The sequence below is a fragment of the Salvelinus alpinus genome, chromosome 10 (assembly GCF_045679555.1).
Source record: "Salvelinus alpinus chromosome 10, SLU_Salpinus.1, whole genome shotgun sequence".
NCBI lineage: Eukaryota > Metazoa > Chordata > Actinopteri > Salmoniformes > Salmonidae > Salvelinus > Salvelinus alpinus.
The window spans coordinates 67914996-67932727 of NC_092095.1; the positions used below are offsets into that span (position 1 = coordinate 67914996).

Genomic DNA, 17732 nt, shown 5'->3' on the forward strand with positions numbered 1-17732 from the left:
CAATACACAGAGAACTACAACTCACACAATACACAGAGAACTACAACCCACACAATACACAGAGAACTACAACTCACACAATACACAGAACACTACAACCCACACAATACACATAGAACTACAACTCACACAATACACAGAAATCTACAACTCACACAATACACAGAGAACTACAACTCACACAATACACAGAGAACTAACACTCCTGCTGTGGATGTAAGAGATTGAGACAGAGTAAAAAAACACACATGGATACATTGAGCATCCTATGGGCCAACCAAACCTGTCCAAACCAGATAATGACATAGTCATAGAGATGAAGATGTTTTGGTGATGAGAGACCATTTCTCCACAGCGAAGGACACAGTCATTAGCATCAAGATAATACACACTGGAAGAACATCAACAGAATAGATGCAGACGTTACGCTGACTGCAGCAATACGTTGAAATGTTGTGTTTGAGGACTAGGTTACTTCTCTCTTGAGACAGACCAGAGTTCCAGAGAAAGCAGAAACCTAGAAAACCATGCCAACCCCTTAAACTGAGACCATGTGTAGGAAAACGCCTCTCTCTTTCACTCTCTCCATCCCAACCTCCCTTCATCCCTCTCTCCCTCCCTCCTCCCCTATCTCTGTAACAGCTTAGTGGTGAGGGGTTTAGGCTTACATCAAGGTGAGAGACCGGGTCACGTGAGCAGCTGTGGAAACTAAAGTCTAGGGCTACCCACATGTAACAAAGCCCCGCTGCCAAAGAATCCGGGGAATTTCGTTTTTCATGTCTAAAGTGGCGGGGACTCTTGGGAGGTCTTTTCCACATGCCCAGAGGAAGCCACCACACACACACACCCGCACACAGGAAGGAATGCAGTATCTGGAAGAAGCCGATCTAGCTGGATCAACATCCATTCATCTTCCTCCTGCCCTGCAACACACCCTATTCCCTATATCGTGCACTACTTTTGACCAGAGCGCTCTATATAAGTGCACTATATAGGGAATAGTGTGTCAGTTAGAGGATGTTGAGGATGGGGGTAAGGATCAGTTAGAGGATGTTGAGGATGGGGGTAAGGATCAGTTAGAGGATGTTGAGGATGGGGGTAAGGATCAGTTAGAGGATGTTGAGGATGGGGGTAAGGATCAGTTAGAGGATGTTGAGGATGGGGGTAAGGATCAGTTAGAGGATGTTGAGGATGGGGGTAAGGATCAGTTAGAGGATGTTGAGGATGGGGGTAAGGATCAGTTAGAGGATGTTGAGGATGGGGGTAAGGATCAGTTAGAGGATGTTGAGGATGGGGTAAGGATCAGTTAGAGGATGTTGAGGATGGGGTAAGGATCAGTTAGAGGATGTTGAGGATGGGGGTAAGGATCAGTTAGAGGATGTTGAGGATGGGGGTAAGGATCAGTTAGAGGATGTTGAGGATGGGGGTAAGGATCAGTTAGAGGATGTTGAGGATGGGGGTAAGGATCAGTTAGAGGATGTTGAGGATGGGGTAAGGATCAGTTACTGCAGAGGAAGTGCTTGCTGATCAGTCCTCAACGGAGAGGAACGCAGAAGGATATGTTTCACATATTTACTGGAAGTCCTATAATCACTAAGTGACACACAACCACATCTAGACATTCAGAATACTGACAAACCCTCCCTCCACAGGAAATCTGGGGGCAACATTCAGAATACTGACAAACCCTCCCTCCACAGGAAATCTGGGGGCAACATTCAGAATACTGACAAACCCTCCATCCACAGGAAATCCGGGTGCATCATTCAGAATACTGACAAACCCTCCCTCCACAGGAAATCTGGGTGCAACATTCAGAATACTGACAAACCCTCCCTCCACAGGAAATCTGGGTGCAACATTCAGAATACTGACAAACCCTCCATCCACAGGAAATCTGGGTGCAACATTCAGATTACTGACAAACCCTCCATCCACAGGAAATCTGGGTGCATCATTCAGAATACTGACAAACCCTCCCTCCACAGGAAATCTGGGTGCAACATTCAGAATACTGACAAACCCTCCCTCCACAGGAAATCTGGGTGCAACATTCAGAATACTGACAAACCCTCCATCCACAGGAAATCTGGGTGCAACATTCAGAATACTGACAAACCCTCCCTCCACAGGAAATCTGGGGGAATGTTATTTTATAGAGGATGAGGTTGCTACTAAGGGTCATGCTGTTAGTAGTTCTATAGAAGACAGATTCAAAACTTCACAATAAGTTCATGGCTATCCCAGGACAATCAGTGGTGTGTATTTGAGTGTTTTCCTCAGCCATAAATAGCTGTTCCTCTCTTATGGAAGTGTATTAGGAGGATGCTGCTATGTGTCTGTTTCATCCCAGCTGGATCTGAACCCCTGTGAGGACATCTCCTGGTGCCCAGCTGATAGAACGCCCCACACACACACACACACACACACACACACACACACACAAACACACACACACACACACACACACGCACACACAACAGGAAGTTCTTCCGGCGCCGAAAAGAGATGGCCGCCTCGCTTCGCGTTCCTTGGAAAATATGCAGTATTTTGTTTTTTTATGTGTTATTTCTTACATCGGTACCCCAGGTAATCTTAGGTTTCATTACATACAGTCGGGAGGAACTACTGAATATACGATTAACGTCAACTCATCATCGTTCCTACCAGGAATATGACTTTCCCGAAACGGATCCAGTGTTTTGCCTTCCACCCAATACAATGGATCTGATCCCAGCCGGCGACCCTGTGCGACGCCGTAAAAGGGGCAAACGAGGCGGTCTCGTGGTCAGGCTTCGGAGACGGGCACATCGCGCTCCACTCCCTAGCATACTACTCGCCAATGTCCAGTCTCTTGACAATAAGGTTGATGAAATCCGAGCACGGGTAGCATTCCAGAGAGACATCAGGGATTGCAACGTGCTCTGCTTCACGGAAACATGGCTAACTCAAGAGACGCTAACGGAGTCGGTGCAGCCAGCTGGTTTCTTCATGCATCGCGCCGACAGAAACAAACATCTTTCTGGTAAGAAGAGGGGCGGGGGGGTATGCCTTATGATTAACGAGACGTGGTGTGATCATCATAACAACACACAGGAACTCAAGTCATTCTGTTCACCTGATCTAGAACTCCTCACAATCAAATGTCGACCGCATTACCTACCAAGGGAATTCTCTTCAATCATAATCACAGCCGTATATATTCCCCCCCAAGCAGACACATCGATGGCCCTGAACGAACTTTATCTGACTCTTTGTAAACTGGAAACCACACACCCTGAGGCTGCATTCATCGTAGCTGGGGATTTTAACAAGGCTAATCTAAAAACAAAACTCCCTAAATTCTATCAGCATATCGATTGTGCTACCAGGGCTGGAAAAACCCTAGATCATTGTTATACTAATTTCCGCGACGCATATAAGGCCCTCCCCCGCCCCCCTTTCGGAAAAGCTGACCACGACTCCATTTTGTTGATTCCAGCCTACAAACAGAAACTAAAACAACAAGCTCCCGCGCTCAGGTCTGTTCAACGCTGGTCCGACCAATCTGAATCCACGCTTCAAGACTGCTTCGATCACGCGGATTGGAATATGTTCCGCATTGCGTCCAACAACAATATTGACGAATATGCTGATTCGGTGAGCGAGTTCATTAGGAAGTGCATTGACGATGTCGTACCCACAGCAACGATTAAAACATTCCCAAACCAGAAACCGTGGATTGACGGCAGCATTCGCGCGAAACTGAAAGCGCGAACCACTGCTTTTAACCAGGGCAAGGTGACCGGAAGCATGACCGAATACAAACAGTGTAGCTATTCTCTCCGCAAGGCAATCAAACAGGCTAAGTCCCAGTACAGAGACAAAATCGAGTCGCAATTCAACAGCTCAGACACAAGAGGTATGTGGCAGGGTCTACAGTCAATCACGGATTACAAAAAGAAAACCAGCCCCGTCGCGGACCAGGATGTCTTGCTCCCAGACAGGCTAAACAACTTTTTTGCCCGCTTTGAGGACAATACAGTGCCACTGACACGGCCCCCTACCAAAACCTGCGGGCTCTCCTTCACTGCAGCCGAGGTGAGTAAAACATTTAAACGTGTTAACCCTCGCAAGGCTGCAGGCCCAGACGGCATTCCCAGCCGCGTCCTCAGAGCATGCGCAGACCAGCTGGCTGGTGTGTTTACGGACATATTCAATCAATCCTTATCCCAGTCTGCTGTTCCCACATGCTTCAAGAGGGCCACCATTGTTCCTGTTCCCAAGAAAGCTAAGGTAACTGAGCTAAACGACTACCGCCCCGTAGCACTCACTTCCGTCATCATGAAGTGCTTTGAGAGACTAGTCAAGGACCATATCACCTCCACCCTACCGGACACCCTAGACCCACTCCAATTTGCTTACCGACCCAATAGGTCCACAGACGACGCAATCGCAACCACACTGCACACTGCCCTAACCCATCTGGACAAGAGGAATACCCATGTGAGAATGCTGTTCATCGATTACAGCTCAGCATTTAACACCATAGTACCCTCCAAACTCGTCATCAAGCTCGAGACCCTGGGTCTCGACCCCGCCCTGTGCAACTGGGTCCTGGACTTCCTGACGGGCCGCCCCCAGGTGGTGAGGGTAGGTAACAACATCTCCACCCCGCTGATCCTCAACACTGGGGCCCCACAAGGGTGCGTTCTGAGCCCTCTCCTGTACTCCCTGTTCACCCACGACTGCGTGGCCATGCACGCCTCCAACTCAATCATCAAGTTTGCGGATGACACTACAGTGGTAGGCTTGATTACCAACAACGACGAGACGGCCTACAGGGAGGAGGTGAGGGCCCTCGGAGTGTGGTGTCAGGAAAATAACCTCACACTCAACGTCAACAAAACAAAGGAGATGATTGTGGACTTCAGGAAACAGCAGAGGGAGCACCCCCCTATCCACATCGACAGGTCAGTAGTGGAGAAGGTGGAAAGTTTTAAGTTCCTCGGTGTACACATCACGGACAAACTGAATTGGTCCACCCACACAGACAGCGTTGTGAAGAAGGCGCAGCAGCGCCTCTTCAACCTCAGGAGGCTGAAGAAATTCGGCTTGTCACCAAAAGCACTCACAAACTTCTACAGATGCACAATCGAGAGCATCCTGTCGGGCTGTATCACCGCCTGGTACGGCAACTGCTCCGCCCACAACCGTAAGGCTCTCCAGAGGGTAGTGAGGTCTGCAGAACGCATCACCGGGGGGAAACTACCTGCCCTCCAGGACACCTACACCACCCGATGTCACAGGAAGGCCATAAAGATCATCAAGGACAACAACCACCCAAGCCACTGCCTGTTCACCCCGCTATCATCCAGAAGGCGAGGTCAGTACAGGTGCATCAAAGCAGGGACCGAGAGACTGAAAAACAGCTTCTATCTCAAGGCCATCAGACTGTTAAACAGCCACCACTAACATTTAGCGGCCGCTGCCAACATACTGACTCAACTCCAGCCACTTTAAAAATGGGAATTGATGGAAATTATGTAAAAATGTACCACTAGCCACTTTAAACAATGCCACTTAATATAATGTTTACATACCCTACATTACCCATCTCATATGTATATACTGTACTCTATATCATCTACTGCATCTTGCCATCTTTATGTAATACATGTACCACTAGCCACTTTAAACTATGCCACTTTATGTTTACATACCCTACAGTACTCATCTCATATGTATATACCGTACTCTATACCATCTACTGCATCTTGCCATGCCGTTCTGTACCACCACTCATTCATATATCTTTATGTACATATTCTTTATCCCTTTACACTTGTGTGTGTGTATAAGGTAGTAGTTGTGGAATTGTTAGGTTAGACTACTTGTTGGTTATTACTGCATTGTCGGAACTAGAAGCACAAGCATTTCGCTACACTCGCATTAACATCTGCTAACCATGTGTATGTGACTAATAAAATTTGATTTGATTTGATTTGATAAGTTCCACAGTGGACAAAGTCCTGTTGACTATCACCTCATTAGTTTCTGCTCCGTCCTTGTTCCCCTCAGGACATTTTCATCTGAGAGGAAGGAAGACACCCACCCACTGTTCTGCCTCTTTTGTTCTCTTCTCTCTCTCCTTGTCTCTTGCTCCCTTCATCTCTATTTTTTAATATCTCTCACAGACAGACAGACAGACAGACAGACAGACAGACAGACAGACAGACAGACACATACATTAGGGGAGTAGGCAGCTGCTGACACATGCTCCCGGTCGCTCTCTTCAGCCCTCAGAGTGACAGACGAGGCAGAGAGAGAGAGGCCTGACCACAGAGCTCTTAGTCTGCGTCCCAAATGGCACCCCATTTGCTGATGGGCCTCGAGTGCACTTCATAGGGAATAGGGTGCCAGCTGAACTGATAGCTGAGTGGAGCCCTGTGTGGACCACAACAGTTAAGCTCCATCTGAACCATTCATTTCACAGTTAGTCCTGCTGCCAGACCTCTGAATCCCATCAACCTCAAGTCCTGCTGCCAGACCTCTGAATCCCATCAACCTCAAGTCCTGCTGCCAGACCTCAGAATCACATCAACCTCAAGTCCTGCTGCCAGACCTCTGAATCCCATCAACCTCAAGTCCTGCTGCCAGACCTCTGAATCCCATCAACCTCAAGTCCTGCTGCCAGACCTCTGAATCCCATCAACCTCAAGTCCTGCTGCCAGACCTCTGAATCACATCAACCTCAAGTCCTGCTGCCAGACCTCTGAATCCCATCAACCTCAAGTCCTGCTGCCAGACCTCTGAATCCCATCAACCTCAAGTCCTGCTGCCAGACCTCTGAATCCCATCAACCTCAAGTCCTGCTGCCAGACCTCTGAATCCCATCAACCTCAAGTCCTGCTGCCAGACCTCTGAATCACATCAACCTCAAGCATGCCACTTAAGAAAAAGGCCCTAATGCGAGGAGTGTGTGTCAATGTGAGAGGTGAAGAACGACAGAGAGAGAGAGAGAGAGAGAGAGAGAGAGAGAGAGAGAGAGAGTTTAAGACAATCTGAGTTCTGAATGATACACAGCACCTTGTATGTGAGTTACCCAGGTCACACAGTGTAAATGATTCAGTTACCCAGGTCACACAGTGTAAATGATTCAGTTACCCAGGTCACACAGTGTAAATGATTCAGTTACCCAGGTCACACAGTGTAAATGATTCAGTTACCCAGGTCACACAGTGTAAATGATTCAGTTACCCAGGTCACACAGTGTAAATGATTCAGTTACCCAGGTCACACAGTGTAAATGATTCAGTTACCCAGGTCACACAGTGTAAATGATTCAGTTACCCAGGTCACACAGTGTAAATGATTCAGTTACCCAGGTCACACAGTGTAAATGATTCAGTTACCCAGGTCACACAGTGTAAATGATTCAGTTACCCAGGTCACACAGTGTAAATGATTCAGTTACCCAGGTCACACAGTGTAAATGATTCAGTTACCCAGGTCACACAGTGTAAATGATTCCGTTACCCAGGTCACACAGTGTAAATGATTCAGTTACCCCAGGTCACACAGTGTAAATGATTCAGTTACCCAGGTCACACAGTGTAAATGATTCAGTTACCCCAGGTCACACAGTGTAAACGATTCAGTTACCCCAGGTCACACAGTGTAAATGATTCAGTTACCCAGGTCACACAGTGTAAATGATTCAGTTACCCAGGTCACACAGTGTAAATGATTCAGTTACCCCAGGTCACACAGTGTAAACGATTCAGTTACCCCAGGTCACACAGTGTAAACGATTCAGTTACCCAGGTCACACAGTGTAAATGATTCAGTTACCCCAGGTCACACAGTGTAAACGATTCAGTTACCCAGGTCACACAGTGTAAATGATTCAGTTACCCAGGTCACACAGTGTAAATGATTCAGTTACCCAGGTCACACAGTGTAAATGATTCAGTTACCCAGGTCACACAGTGTAAACGATTCAGTTACCACAGGTCACACAGTGTAAATGATTCAGTTACCCAGGTCACACAGTGTAAATGATTCAGTTACCCAGGTCACACAGTGTAAATATGTATACAGTACAGCTGATCTAAGGCAAGTCCTCACAGTCATGCAAAAACTAATTTGATTGAGTTTTCTTTCAGGCTAACAACGTAAGACCTTGTGGAAATATGCACCGCTCCTCTTAAGTTTGCAGAAAGATCTCAGCGTTTACAAAAGGGCTCTTTGTTCAGTAGCAAGTAGCAACCTTTCGTCCCCGGAATGTGAAACATGCGGCTCCAATTCGCCGAGCTCCAGAAATTGATCCGGTGCAGGCAACAAAGGCTGGCTGCTGGCCGTGGTCTGTAGAAGGGAAGGCATGGGGGCTTGCTGAAGCAGAGCCCCTCTCAGCTGTCTAGAAGCCAGAGTGGACAGGCAGCAGCCCCTGAACAACTGACTGCAGAAACACACAGGATACAGGTTGGAATTCAGAATAGATGCTTTGCATTCAAGTTAGTGGAGGAATGTCAATGGTGCCTGTATAACGTCTGAAAGGTCAATCACCCTGATGGTTGTCTCTCTGAGTGTCACTGGCCTCTTTGTGCCGGGTTGAACCAGCTGCTGTGTCCCTCCTATAGGCTGGCTCAGAGCGTTCAGCGTGCACGGAGCACGGCCGGCCTACAACAGTGTCAACAAACGCGCTAGTAGTCAATCCATCATCCTGTCTCAACCGCTGAATCACACAGCAGTCATGCGGGAGGCGTGTGTGGAGGCAGCGAGGGAGGAGACAGGACGGCAACCAGCTGGCGCTGAGATTCTTTGATTGCCCTTCATTTCTAAATCGCTGGAGGTCGGGGCCCCTCATATAGCATATGAACATGACAGAAGCCATGGCAAAATGTGTAGAATTGCAGGAAATTTGCTTGAAAACTGCAACATTTTCTCTCAGCCTGGTGATAAAACTGCAAATGTTTCTCTCTGTCCCATGGCAAAATGTTTTCAATTGCAGGAAAGGCCCCCTGGAGGTAGGTGCTCCCAAATCCGGCCCTGGGGAGAATGGCTCCTGCAGATAAGCCCAGCTCAGCTCTAGCTTTATCCCCGGTATCTAGCACCCCTCCTCATCCCCCGTCCTCCTCCTCCCTCTTCTTCTCAGCATGTGATTGATATGGAGGAGCCTAGCAGCTGTGGGATTCACTCCCCCCTTTGAAATCTCCCTAACTAACTCAGCAGCCCCAGCACTAATCAATATGTTTCCCTCTGCCGCTTGTCTTGCCAGGGAGCAGTAGGGGGCAGGAACTCAGGCATCTGTGGAACTGGAGCCCCCGCTGACCCTTCCAAACTGAAACCCACAACCCTTTGACCCTCCCAGGAAGGAACCCACATCCCCCTGACCCCTGACCCTCCAGACTGAAACCCACATCCCCCTGACCCCTGACCCTCCAGACTGAAACCCACATCCCCCTGACCCCTGACCCTCCAGACTGAAACCCACATCCCCCTGACCCCTGACCCTCCAGACTGAAACCCACAACCCTTTGACCCTCCCAGGAAGGAACCCACATCCCCCTGACCCCTGACCCTCCAGACTGAAACCCACATTCCCCTGACCCCTGACCCTCCAGACTGAAACCCACATCCCCCTGACCCCTGACCCTCCAGACTGAAACCCACAACCCTTTGACCCTCCCAGGAAGGAACCCAGATCCCCCTGACCCCTGACCCTCCCAGGACTCCCTACAGTACGAGGTGGTGGTGGACTGACCCTCCCAGGACTCCCTACAGTACGAGGTGGTGGTGGACTGACCCTCCCAGGACTCCCTACAGTACGAGGTGGTGGTGGACTGACCCTGGTGTTCTCTGTTTATCTGTGATGCAGTTAATGAACCACAGACAGTCAGTCAGGGGGTAACAACAAAATGGAGGTCATTAAGGTAATGTCCTGGGAAGTTATTAACTCCCATTTGTCCTCTTTGTGCTCCTTGACCTTCAGGGGTTAAAGGTTAGAGGCCTGTCGGCTGGGCTACGGGGTGTTGAAATGTTTCTTTGCAATGTTTCTCTCATTGCGTCTCTCCTTGGATGTTGAACGTGGAGGTGTGTGTCTGAGGCAGTTTGTAAGGTGATTGGCTGTCTGCCTGCCCCCTTTATTTAAGAGTTAGGATAGTGAGTTGATATGGGTTCAATAGCTTTATGTCAGTGGTATTTGTTCTATACTATATTGTATTACTGGGCTGTGTTCTATACTATACTGTATTACTGGGCTGTGTTCTATACTATACTGTATTACTGGGCTGTGTTATATACTATACTGTACTGTATTACTGGGCTGTGTTCTATACTATACTATACTGTATTACTGGGTTGTGTTCTATACTATATTATACTGTATTACTGGGCTGTGTTCTATACTATACTGCATTACTGGGTTGTGTTATATACTATACTATACTGTATTACTGGGCTGTGTTCTATACTATACTATACGGTATTACTGGGCTGTGTTATATACTATACTGTACTGTATTACTGGGCTGTGTTATATACTATACTATACTGTATTACTGGGCTGTGTTATATACTATACTATACTGCATTACTGGGTTGTGTTATATACTATACTATACTGTATTACTGGGCTGTGTTCTATACTATACTATACTATATTACTGGGCTGTGTTCTATACTGTAATGTATTACTGGGCTGCATTATATACTATACTATACTGTATTACTGAGTTGTGTTATATACTATACTATACTGTATTACTGGGCTGTGTTCTATACTATACTATATTGTATTACTGGGTTGTGTTCTATATTATACTGTATTACTGGGTTGTGTTCAATACTATATTGTATTACTGGGATGTGTTCTATACTATACTATATTGTATTACTGGGTTGTGTTATATACTATACTATACTGTACTACTGGGTTCTATACTATACTGTATTACTGGGTTGTGTTCTATACTATACTGTATTACTGGGTTGTGTTCTATACTATACTGTATTACTGGTCTGTGTTCTATACTATACTGTATTACTGGGTTGTGTTCTATACTATACTGTATTAATGGGTTGTGTTCTATACTATACTATACTGTATTACTGGGTTGTGTTCTATACTATACTGTATTACTGGTCTGTGTTCTATACTATACTGTATTACTGGGTTGTGTTCTATACTATACTGTATTAATGGGTTGTGTTCTATACTATACTGTATTAATGGGTTGTGTTCTATACTATACTGTATTACTGGGTTGTGTTCTATACTATACTGTATTAATGGGTTGTGTTCTATACTATGCTGTATTACTGGGTTGTGTTCTATACTATACTGTATTAATGGGTTGTGTTCTATACTATACTGTAATACTGGGTTGTGTTCTATACTATACTGTATTACTGGGTTGTGTTCTATACTATACTGTATCACTGGGTTGTGTTCTATACTATACTGTATTACTGGGTTGTGTTCTATACTATACTGTATTACTGGGTGGTGTTCTATACTATACTGTATTACTGGGTTGTGTTATATACTATACTGTATTACTGGGTGGTGTTATATACTATACTGTATTACTGGGTTGTGTTCTATACTGTACTGTATTACTGGGTTGTGTTCTATACTATACTGTATTACTGGGTTGTGTTCAATACTATACTGTATTACTGGGCTGTGTTCTATACTATACTGTATTACTGGGTTGTGTTCTATACTATACTGTATTACTGGGTTGTGTTCTATACTATAATGTATTACTGGGTTGTGTTCTATACTATAATGTATTACTGGGTTGTGTTATATACTATAATGTATTACTGGGTTGTGTTATATACTATAATGTATTACTGGGTTGTGTTATATACTATAATGTATTACTGGGTTGTGTTATATACTATACTGTATTACTGGGTTGTGTTCTATACTATACTGTATTACTGGGTTGTGTTCTATACTATAATGTATTACTGGGTTGTGTTCTATACTATAATGTATTACTGGGTTGTGTTATATACTATAATGTATTACTGGGTTGTGTTATATACTATAATGTATTACTGGGTTGTGTTATATACTATACTGTATTACTGGGTTGTGTTCTATACTATACTATACTATACTGTATTACTGGGTTGTGTTCTATACTATACTGTATTACTGGGTTGTGTTCTATACTATACTGTATTACTGGGTTGTGTTCTATACTATACTGTATTACTGGTTTGTGTTCTATACTGTACTGTATTACTGGGTTGTGTTCTATACTATACTGTATTAATGGGTTGTGTTCTATACTATAATGTATTACTGGGTTGTGTTCTATACTATACTGTATTACTGGGTTGTGTTATATACTATACTGTATTACTGGGTTGTGTTCTATACTATACTGTACTGTATTACTGGGCTGTGTTCTATACTATACTGTATTACTAGGTTGTGTTCTATACTATACTGTATAACCAGTAGCTTACTTTTAACTGTGAGAATTTGTGTTCGTCTGCTGCACCTCCAATCCTGTTTGGCTATGCTCCTTCCCTTCCTCTATTCCTGCTTGAAAACAAAGCGGACAGGGAGGCAGAGCCCATCAATGTGCAGCTCAGTCCTGGTAATGAGCAGAGCTCAGGTGTCTCTACCTTGTTAAAGCCTGGATAGAGGCAATGGAGGCATGGGATAAGCCAGTAGCTCAGAGGCCCTACTGAATAAAGTAGGGGTTCCCATTAGGGGATACATAGGCTCTGCAGTACACACACACACACACACACACACACACACACACACACACACACACACACACACACACACACACACACACACACACACACACACACACACACACACACACACACAACAACACAAACACAAACACAAACACACACACAACACAACACACACACACACACACACACACACACACACACACACACACACACACACACACACACACACACACACACACAACAACACAAACACAAACACAAACACACACACACACACACACACACAGTCTCAGACCAGCTTTGTGTTTGCCCATTGAAGCTGAGCCAATCACAGAGTCGTGCCTAGGAAAGGCTCAGGAGACCTACTGAAGAAATCAGCAGAAAATCAGACAGACAGACAGTCCCTCTACACTACAGACAGACAGTCCCTCTACTCTACACTACAGACAGACAGTCCCTCTACACTACACTACAGACAGACAGTACCTCTACACTACTGACAGACAGTCCCTCTACACTACACTACAGGCAGACAGTCCCTCTACACTACACTACAGACAGACAGTCCCTCTACAGTACACTACAGACAGACAGTACCTCTACACTACAGACAGACCCTCTACACTACACTACAGACAGACAGTCCCTCTACACTACAGGCAGACAGTCCCTCTACACTACAGACAGACAGGCCCTCTACACTACACTACAGACAGACAGGCCCTCTACACTACAGACAGACAGACAGTCCCTCTACACTACACTACAGACAGACAGGCCCTCTACACTACACTACAGACAGACAGGCCCTCTACACTACAGACAGACAGACAGTCCCTCTACACTACACTACAGACAGACAGGCCCTCTACACTACACTACAGACAGACAGGCCCTCTACACTACAGACAGACAGACAGACAGTCCCTCTACACTACACTACAGACAGACAGGCCCTCTACACTACACTACAGACAGACAGGCCCTCTACACTACAGACAGACAGACAGTCCCTCTACACTACACTACAGACAGACAGGCCCTCTACACTACACTACAGACAGACAGGCCCTCTACACTACAGGCAGACAGACAGTCCCTCTACACTACACTACAAACAGACAGGCCCTCTACACTACACTACAGACAGACAGGCCCTCTACACTACAGACAGACAGACAGGCCCTCTACACTACACTACAGACAGACAGTCCCTCTACACTACACTACAGACAGACAGGCCCTCTACACTACAGACAGACAGACAGGCCCTCTACACTACACTACAGACAGACAGTCCCTCTACACTACACTACAGACAGACAGACAGACAGGCCCTCTACACTACACTACAGACAGACAGGCCCTCTACACTACAGACAGACAGACAGGCCCTCTACACTACACTACAGGCAGAAACAGTCCCTCCACATTACATGCAGACAGACAAACAGGCAGACAGACATACAGTCCCTCTACACTATACTACAGGCAGACAGTCCCTCTACAGCCAACCAGACAGGCAGACAGTCATTTTACAGCCAACCAGACAGGCAGACAGTGTCTCTACAGCCAATTAGGCAGACAGCCAGTCCGTTTACACTACATGCAGACAAACAAACAGGCAGACAGACATACAGTCCCTCTACACTATACTACAGGCAGACAGACAGTCCCTCCACACTACATGCAGACAAACAAACAGGCAGACAGACATACAGTCCCTCTACACTATACTACAGGCAGACAGTCCCTCTACAGCCAACCAGACAGGCAGACAGTGTCTCTACAGCCAATTAGGCAGACAGCCAGTCCGTCTACAGCCAACCAGACAGACAAACAGACCCACTCCACAACAGAGCCCCAGCTTGCACTACCACCTCCACCCCCAGGTTACAAGCACAGTCCAGGCAGGGGACAGCTGAGGGGGAAGCATAGAGGCTAAAGGTTTGCAGACCTGGGGCTTAAGCAGGGAGAGGGCTGGGGGAGTGTGGAGCAATGGAAGGGAGAGGGCTGGGGGAAAGTGGGGCAAAAGCAGGGAGAGGGCTGGGGAGTGTGGAGCAATGGAAGGGAGAGGGCTGGGGGAAAGTGGGGCAAAAGCAGGGAGAGGGCTGGGGAGTGTGGAGCAATTGAAGGGAGAGGGCTGGGGAGTGTGGAGCAATGGAAGGGAGAGGACTGGGGAGTGTGGAGCAATGGAAGGGAGAGGGCTGGGGAGTGTGGAGCAATGGAAGGGAGAGGGCTGGGGAGTGTGGAGCAATGGAAGGGAGAGGGCTGGGGAGTGTGGAGCAATGGAAGGGAGAGGACTGGGGAGTGTGGAGCAATGGAAGGGAGAGGCCTGGGGAGTGTGGAGCAATGGAAGGGAGAGGCCTGGGGAGTGTGGAGCAATGGAAGGGAAAGGGCTGGGGATCAGGCTGGGGGAGAGTGGGGCTACGGAAGGGAGAGGGCTGGGGAGTGTGGAGCAATGGAAGGGAGAGGCCTGGGGATTGGGCTTGGGGAGAGTGGGGCTACAACACATACAGTGCTTAGAAGAAGTCATGATGCTACTGTGGAATGCTAGGGATGGACCAGCTGGTTGAACCATTCAGACAGACACCACTGACCAAATGTTCTACCGCTTCTCCAGCCCTCTCCCCTCAACAAAGACTAAATGATCTATTCTTTTTTCTTAAAAGAAAAACTAACAGGTCTGTGAGAGCCGGAATTCTTACTGGTTGGTAGGTGATCAAATACTTATGTCATGCAATAAAATGCAAATTAATTACTTAAAAATCATACAATGTGATTTTCTGGATTTTCGTCACTCACAGTTGAAGAGTACCTATGATAAAAATTACAGACCTCTACATGCTTTGTAAGTAGGAAAACCTGCAAAATCGGCAGTGTATCAAATACTTGTTCACTGTAATTACTGCCAGACTTCCAGCATGGATGGAGATCCCATGAGGTGAACTCAACACTAGACACCAGTATACTGGAAGAGGCCAGTACAAGACTAATAAACTGCACCAGGTACAGAAGTAGCAGTTTGTCTGGAGGGAGGACAGTCTTCTCACTGTTACTGATTGGCTGCATTGTGTGTTTGTTGAGGGGAGAGGGCTGGAGAAGCATGGTAGAACATTTGGTCAGTGGTGTCTGTCTGAATGGTTCAACCAGCTGGTCCATCCCTAGCATTCCACAGTAGCATCATGACTTCTTCTAAGCATGTAACAAACCAGAACTTGATAATAAATAATAGATCATTTAGTTTCATTCAAATGAAATATTCATCACTGTCAACAGATGTATTCATCCATGACATGCTGCACACACACTGTGAGACCAACAGGTCCTGACATGCTGCACACACACTGTGAGACCAACAGGTCCTGACATGCCTGGCAGCTGCATTTCTAATGGACAGCAACTGTGATCAATGGGCATCAGGGAGGTCAAAGGCAAACAATAAATACATCATTTATCCTGCATTTACCCAGGTTATATACATTTACCCAGGTTATATACATTTACCCAGGTTATATACATTTACCCAGGTTATATACATTTACCCAGGTTATATACATTTACCCAGGTTATATACATTTACCCAGGTTATATACATTTACCCTGGTTGTATATATCTAAGCTAAATATTATAATAGGGGAGACTGGGTCATATAGTTATGGCAAACATAGATAGACAGATTAAAGAAATGAAATGGATCATTACCTGACGTGTCCCATAGGCTGAGCTCTATTCTTTTCGTGTCTATTTCAAAACTGGCCGTGTAATTTTCGAACACTGTGGGCATGTAACTCTAAAGAAAAAAGAGACAATCATAGATAATTATAAACAAGTAATAACAATTATTATTATTATTAGTAGTAGTAGTATTAATTAGTTATAACAAACTTTTGTTACATTTAGCTATCAAGCAGCCATTTCTTTGAACTCACCTCTGGGAAGATATCCTTTGCAAAAACGTGTAGTAGAGCAGTCTTCCCACATTGACTGTCCCCGACCACAACTATTTTACACTTCACAATCTGACTAGGATCCATCCCGGATGTAACAGATACTTTCTGACTAGATATTCTCTCCTTCATTGATGTCAGTTGACGGACAGTCCGCTATAAAGAGCTCCACGTTGTTTGAAGAGAGGGCGCACACACACATGAATAATAGAAAACAGCAGATAATCGGAGCGTAATAAATCCGTTTCTCCTCTCTGATGTCTGCGTCCTTTGTCAGTCCTGTGTCTGGTGTCGACTAAACGTGAACGGGACTTTTTGACGGTATTTATACGGAGCCAACGAGCCAGTGGAGTTGTCCCTCCCCCCACGCGCTGAAAGTGTAGCAGGACTATGTGGGGACCTGGGTGGTCCGCAGCGTGGTGATCGTATGTTCAGTGTGTGATGGCGCCCTCCGTAGGACTCCATTCAAACAGCTCAGCTCAGATCATGATGGACTACTTTATTAAAATATTTATAATCTCACCATATCATTTAGGATACTAACTGTAGCCTACTAACTGTAGCCTACTAACAAATGTGTATTTTACAATGACGGCCTACTGGGGAACAGCGGGTTAACTGCCTTGTTTAAGGGCAGAACGACAGATGTTTACCTTGTCAGCTCAGGGATTCGATCCAGCAACCTTTCAGTTACTGGCACAACGCTCTAACCGCTAGGCTACCTGCCGCCCAAAAACTAGACAGGATATGCGTCGGCATCTACGGTAATAGTCACTCTTAATGATGTAATACCTGTGTGGTTAATGTGGGTTATCAGCTTTGACAGCCTGGTTGAACCTTTATTGACTTACGGGGAATGTAAACATCACTGGTTCAAATACCCATTGCAATAGCTTGCCCCGGTTTTCTCTAGAATAGAAAAGAAGGGAATGGATTAGCATTGTGAAGCGAGCTGAATGTATTCATTTCAAAAGCTCTATCTTGCAGGTGAAGCCCCTTCTGTTGGGTGGGAGGGTTGGTGTGCTGCCCTCCGGTCCAGACTGGTTTCCAGACTGAGTTATAGCTAC

At 46.1% G+C, this 17732-nt stretch overlaps 1 protein-coding gene across 1 annotated transcript in view; it reads right to left on the minus strand.

Moving 5' to 3' along the window:
* Positions 1–17043, minus strand: part of LOC139532730 (rho-related GTP-binding protein RhoE-like) — a 21330-nt gene extending 4287 nt beyond the window's left edge. The window contains exons 1-2 of the mRNA XM_071330676.1: positions 16648–17043; positions 16421–16508 (exon numbers count right to left, since the gene is read on the minus strand). Coding sequence (XP_071186777.1) covers positions 16421–16508; positions 16648–16797 — 238 coding nt within the window. The 5' untranslated portion in view covers positions 16798–17043. The remainder of the gene's footprint in view (positions 1–16420; positions 16509–16647) is intronic.
* Positions 17044–17732: the final 689 nt, after the last annotated feature.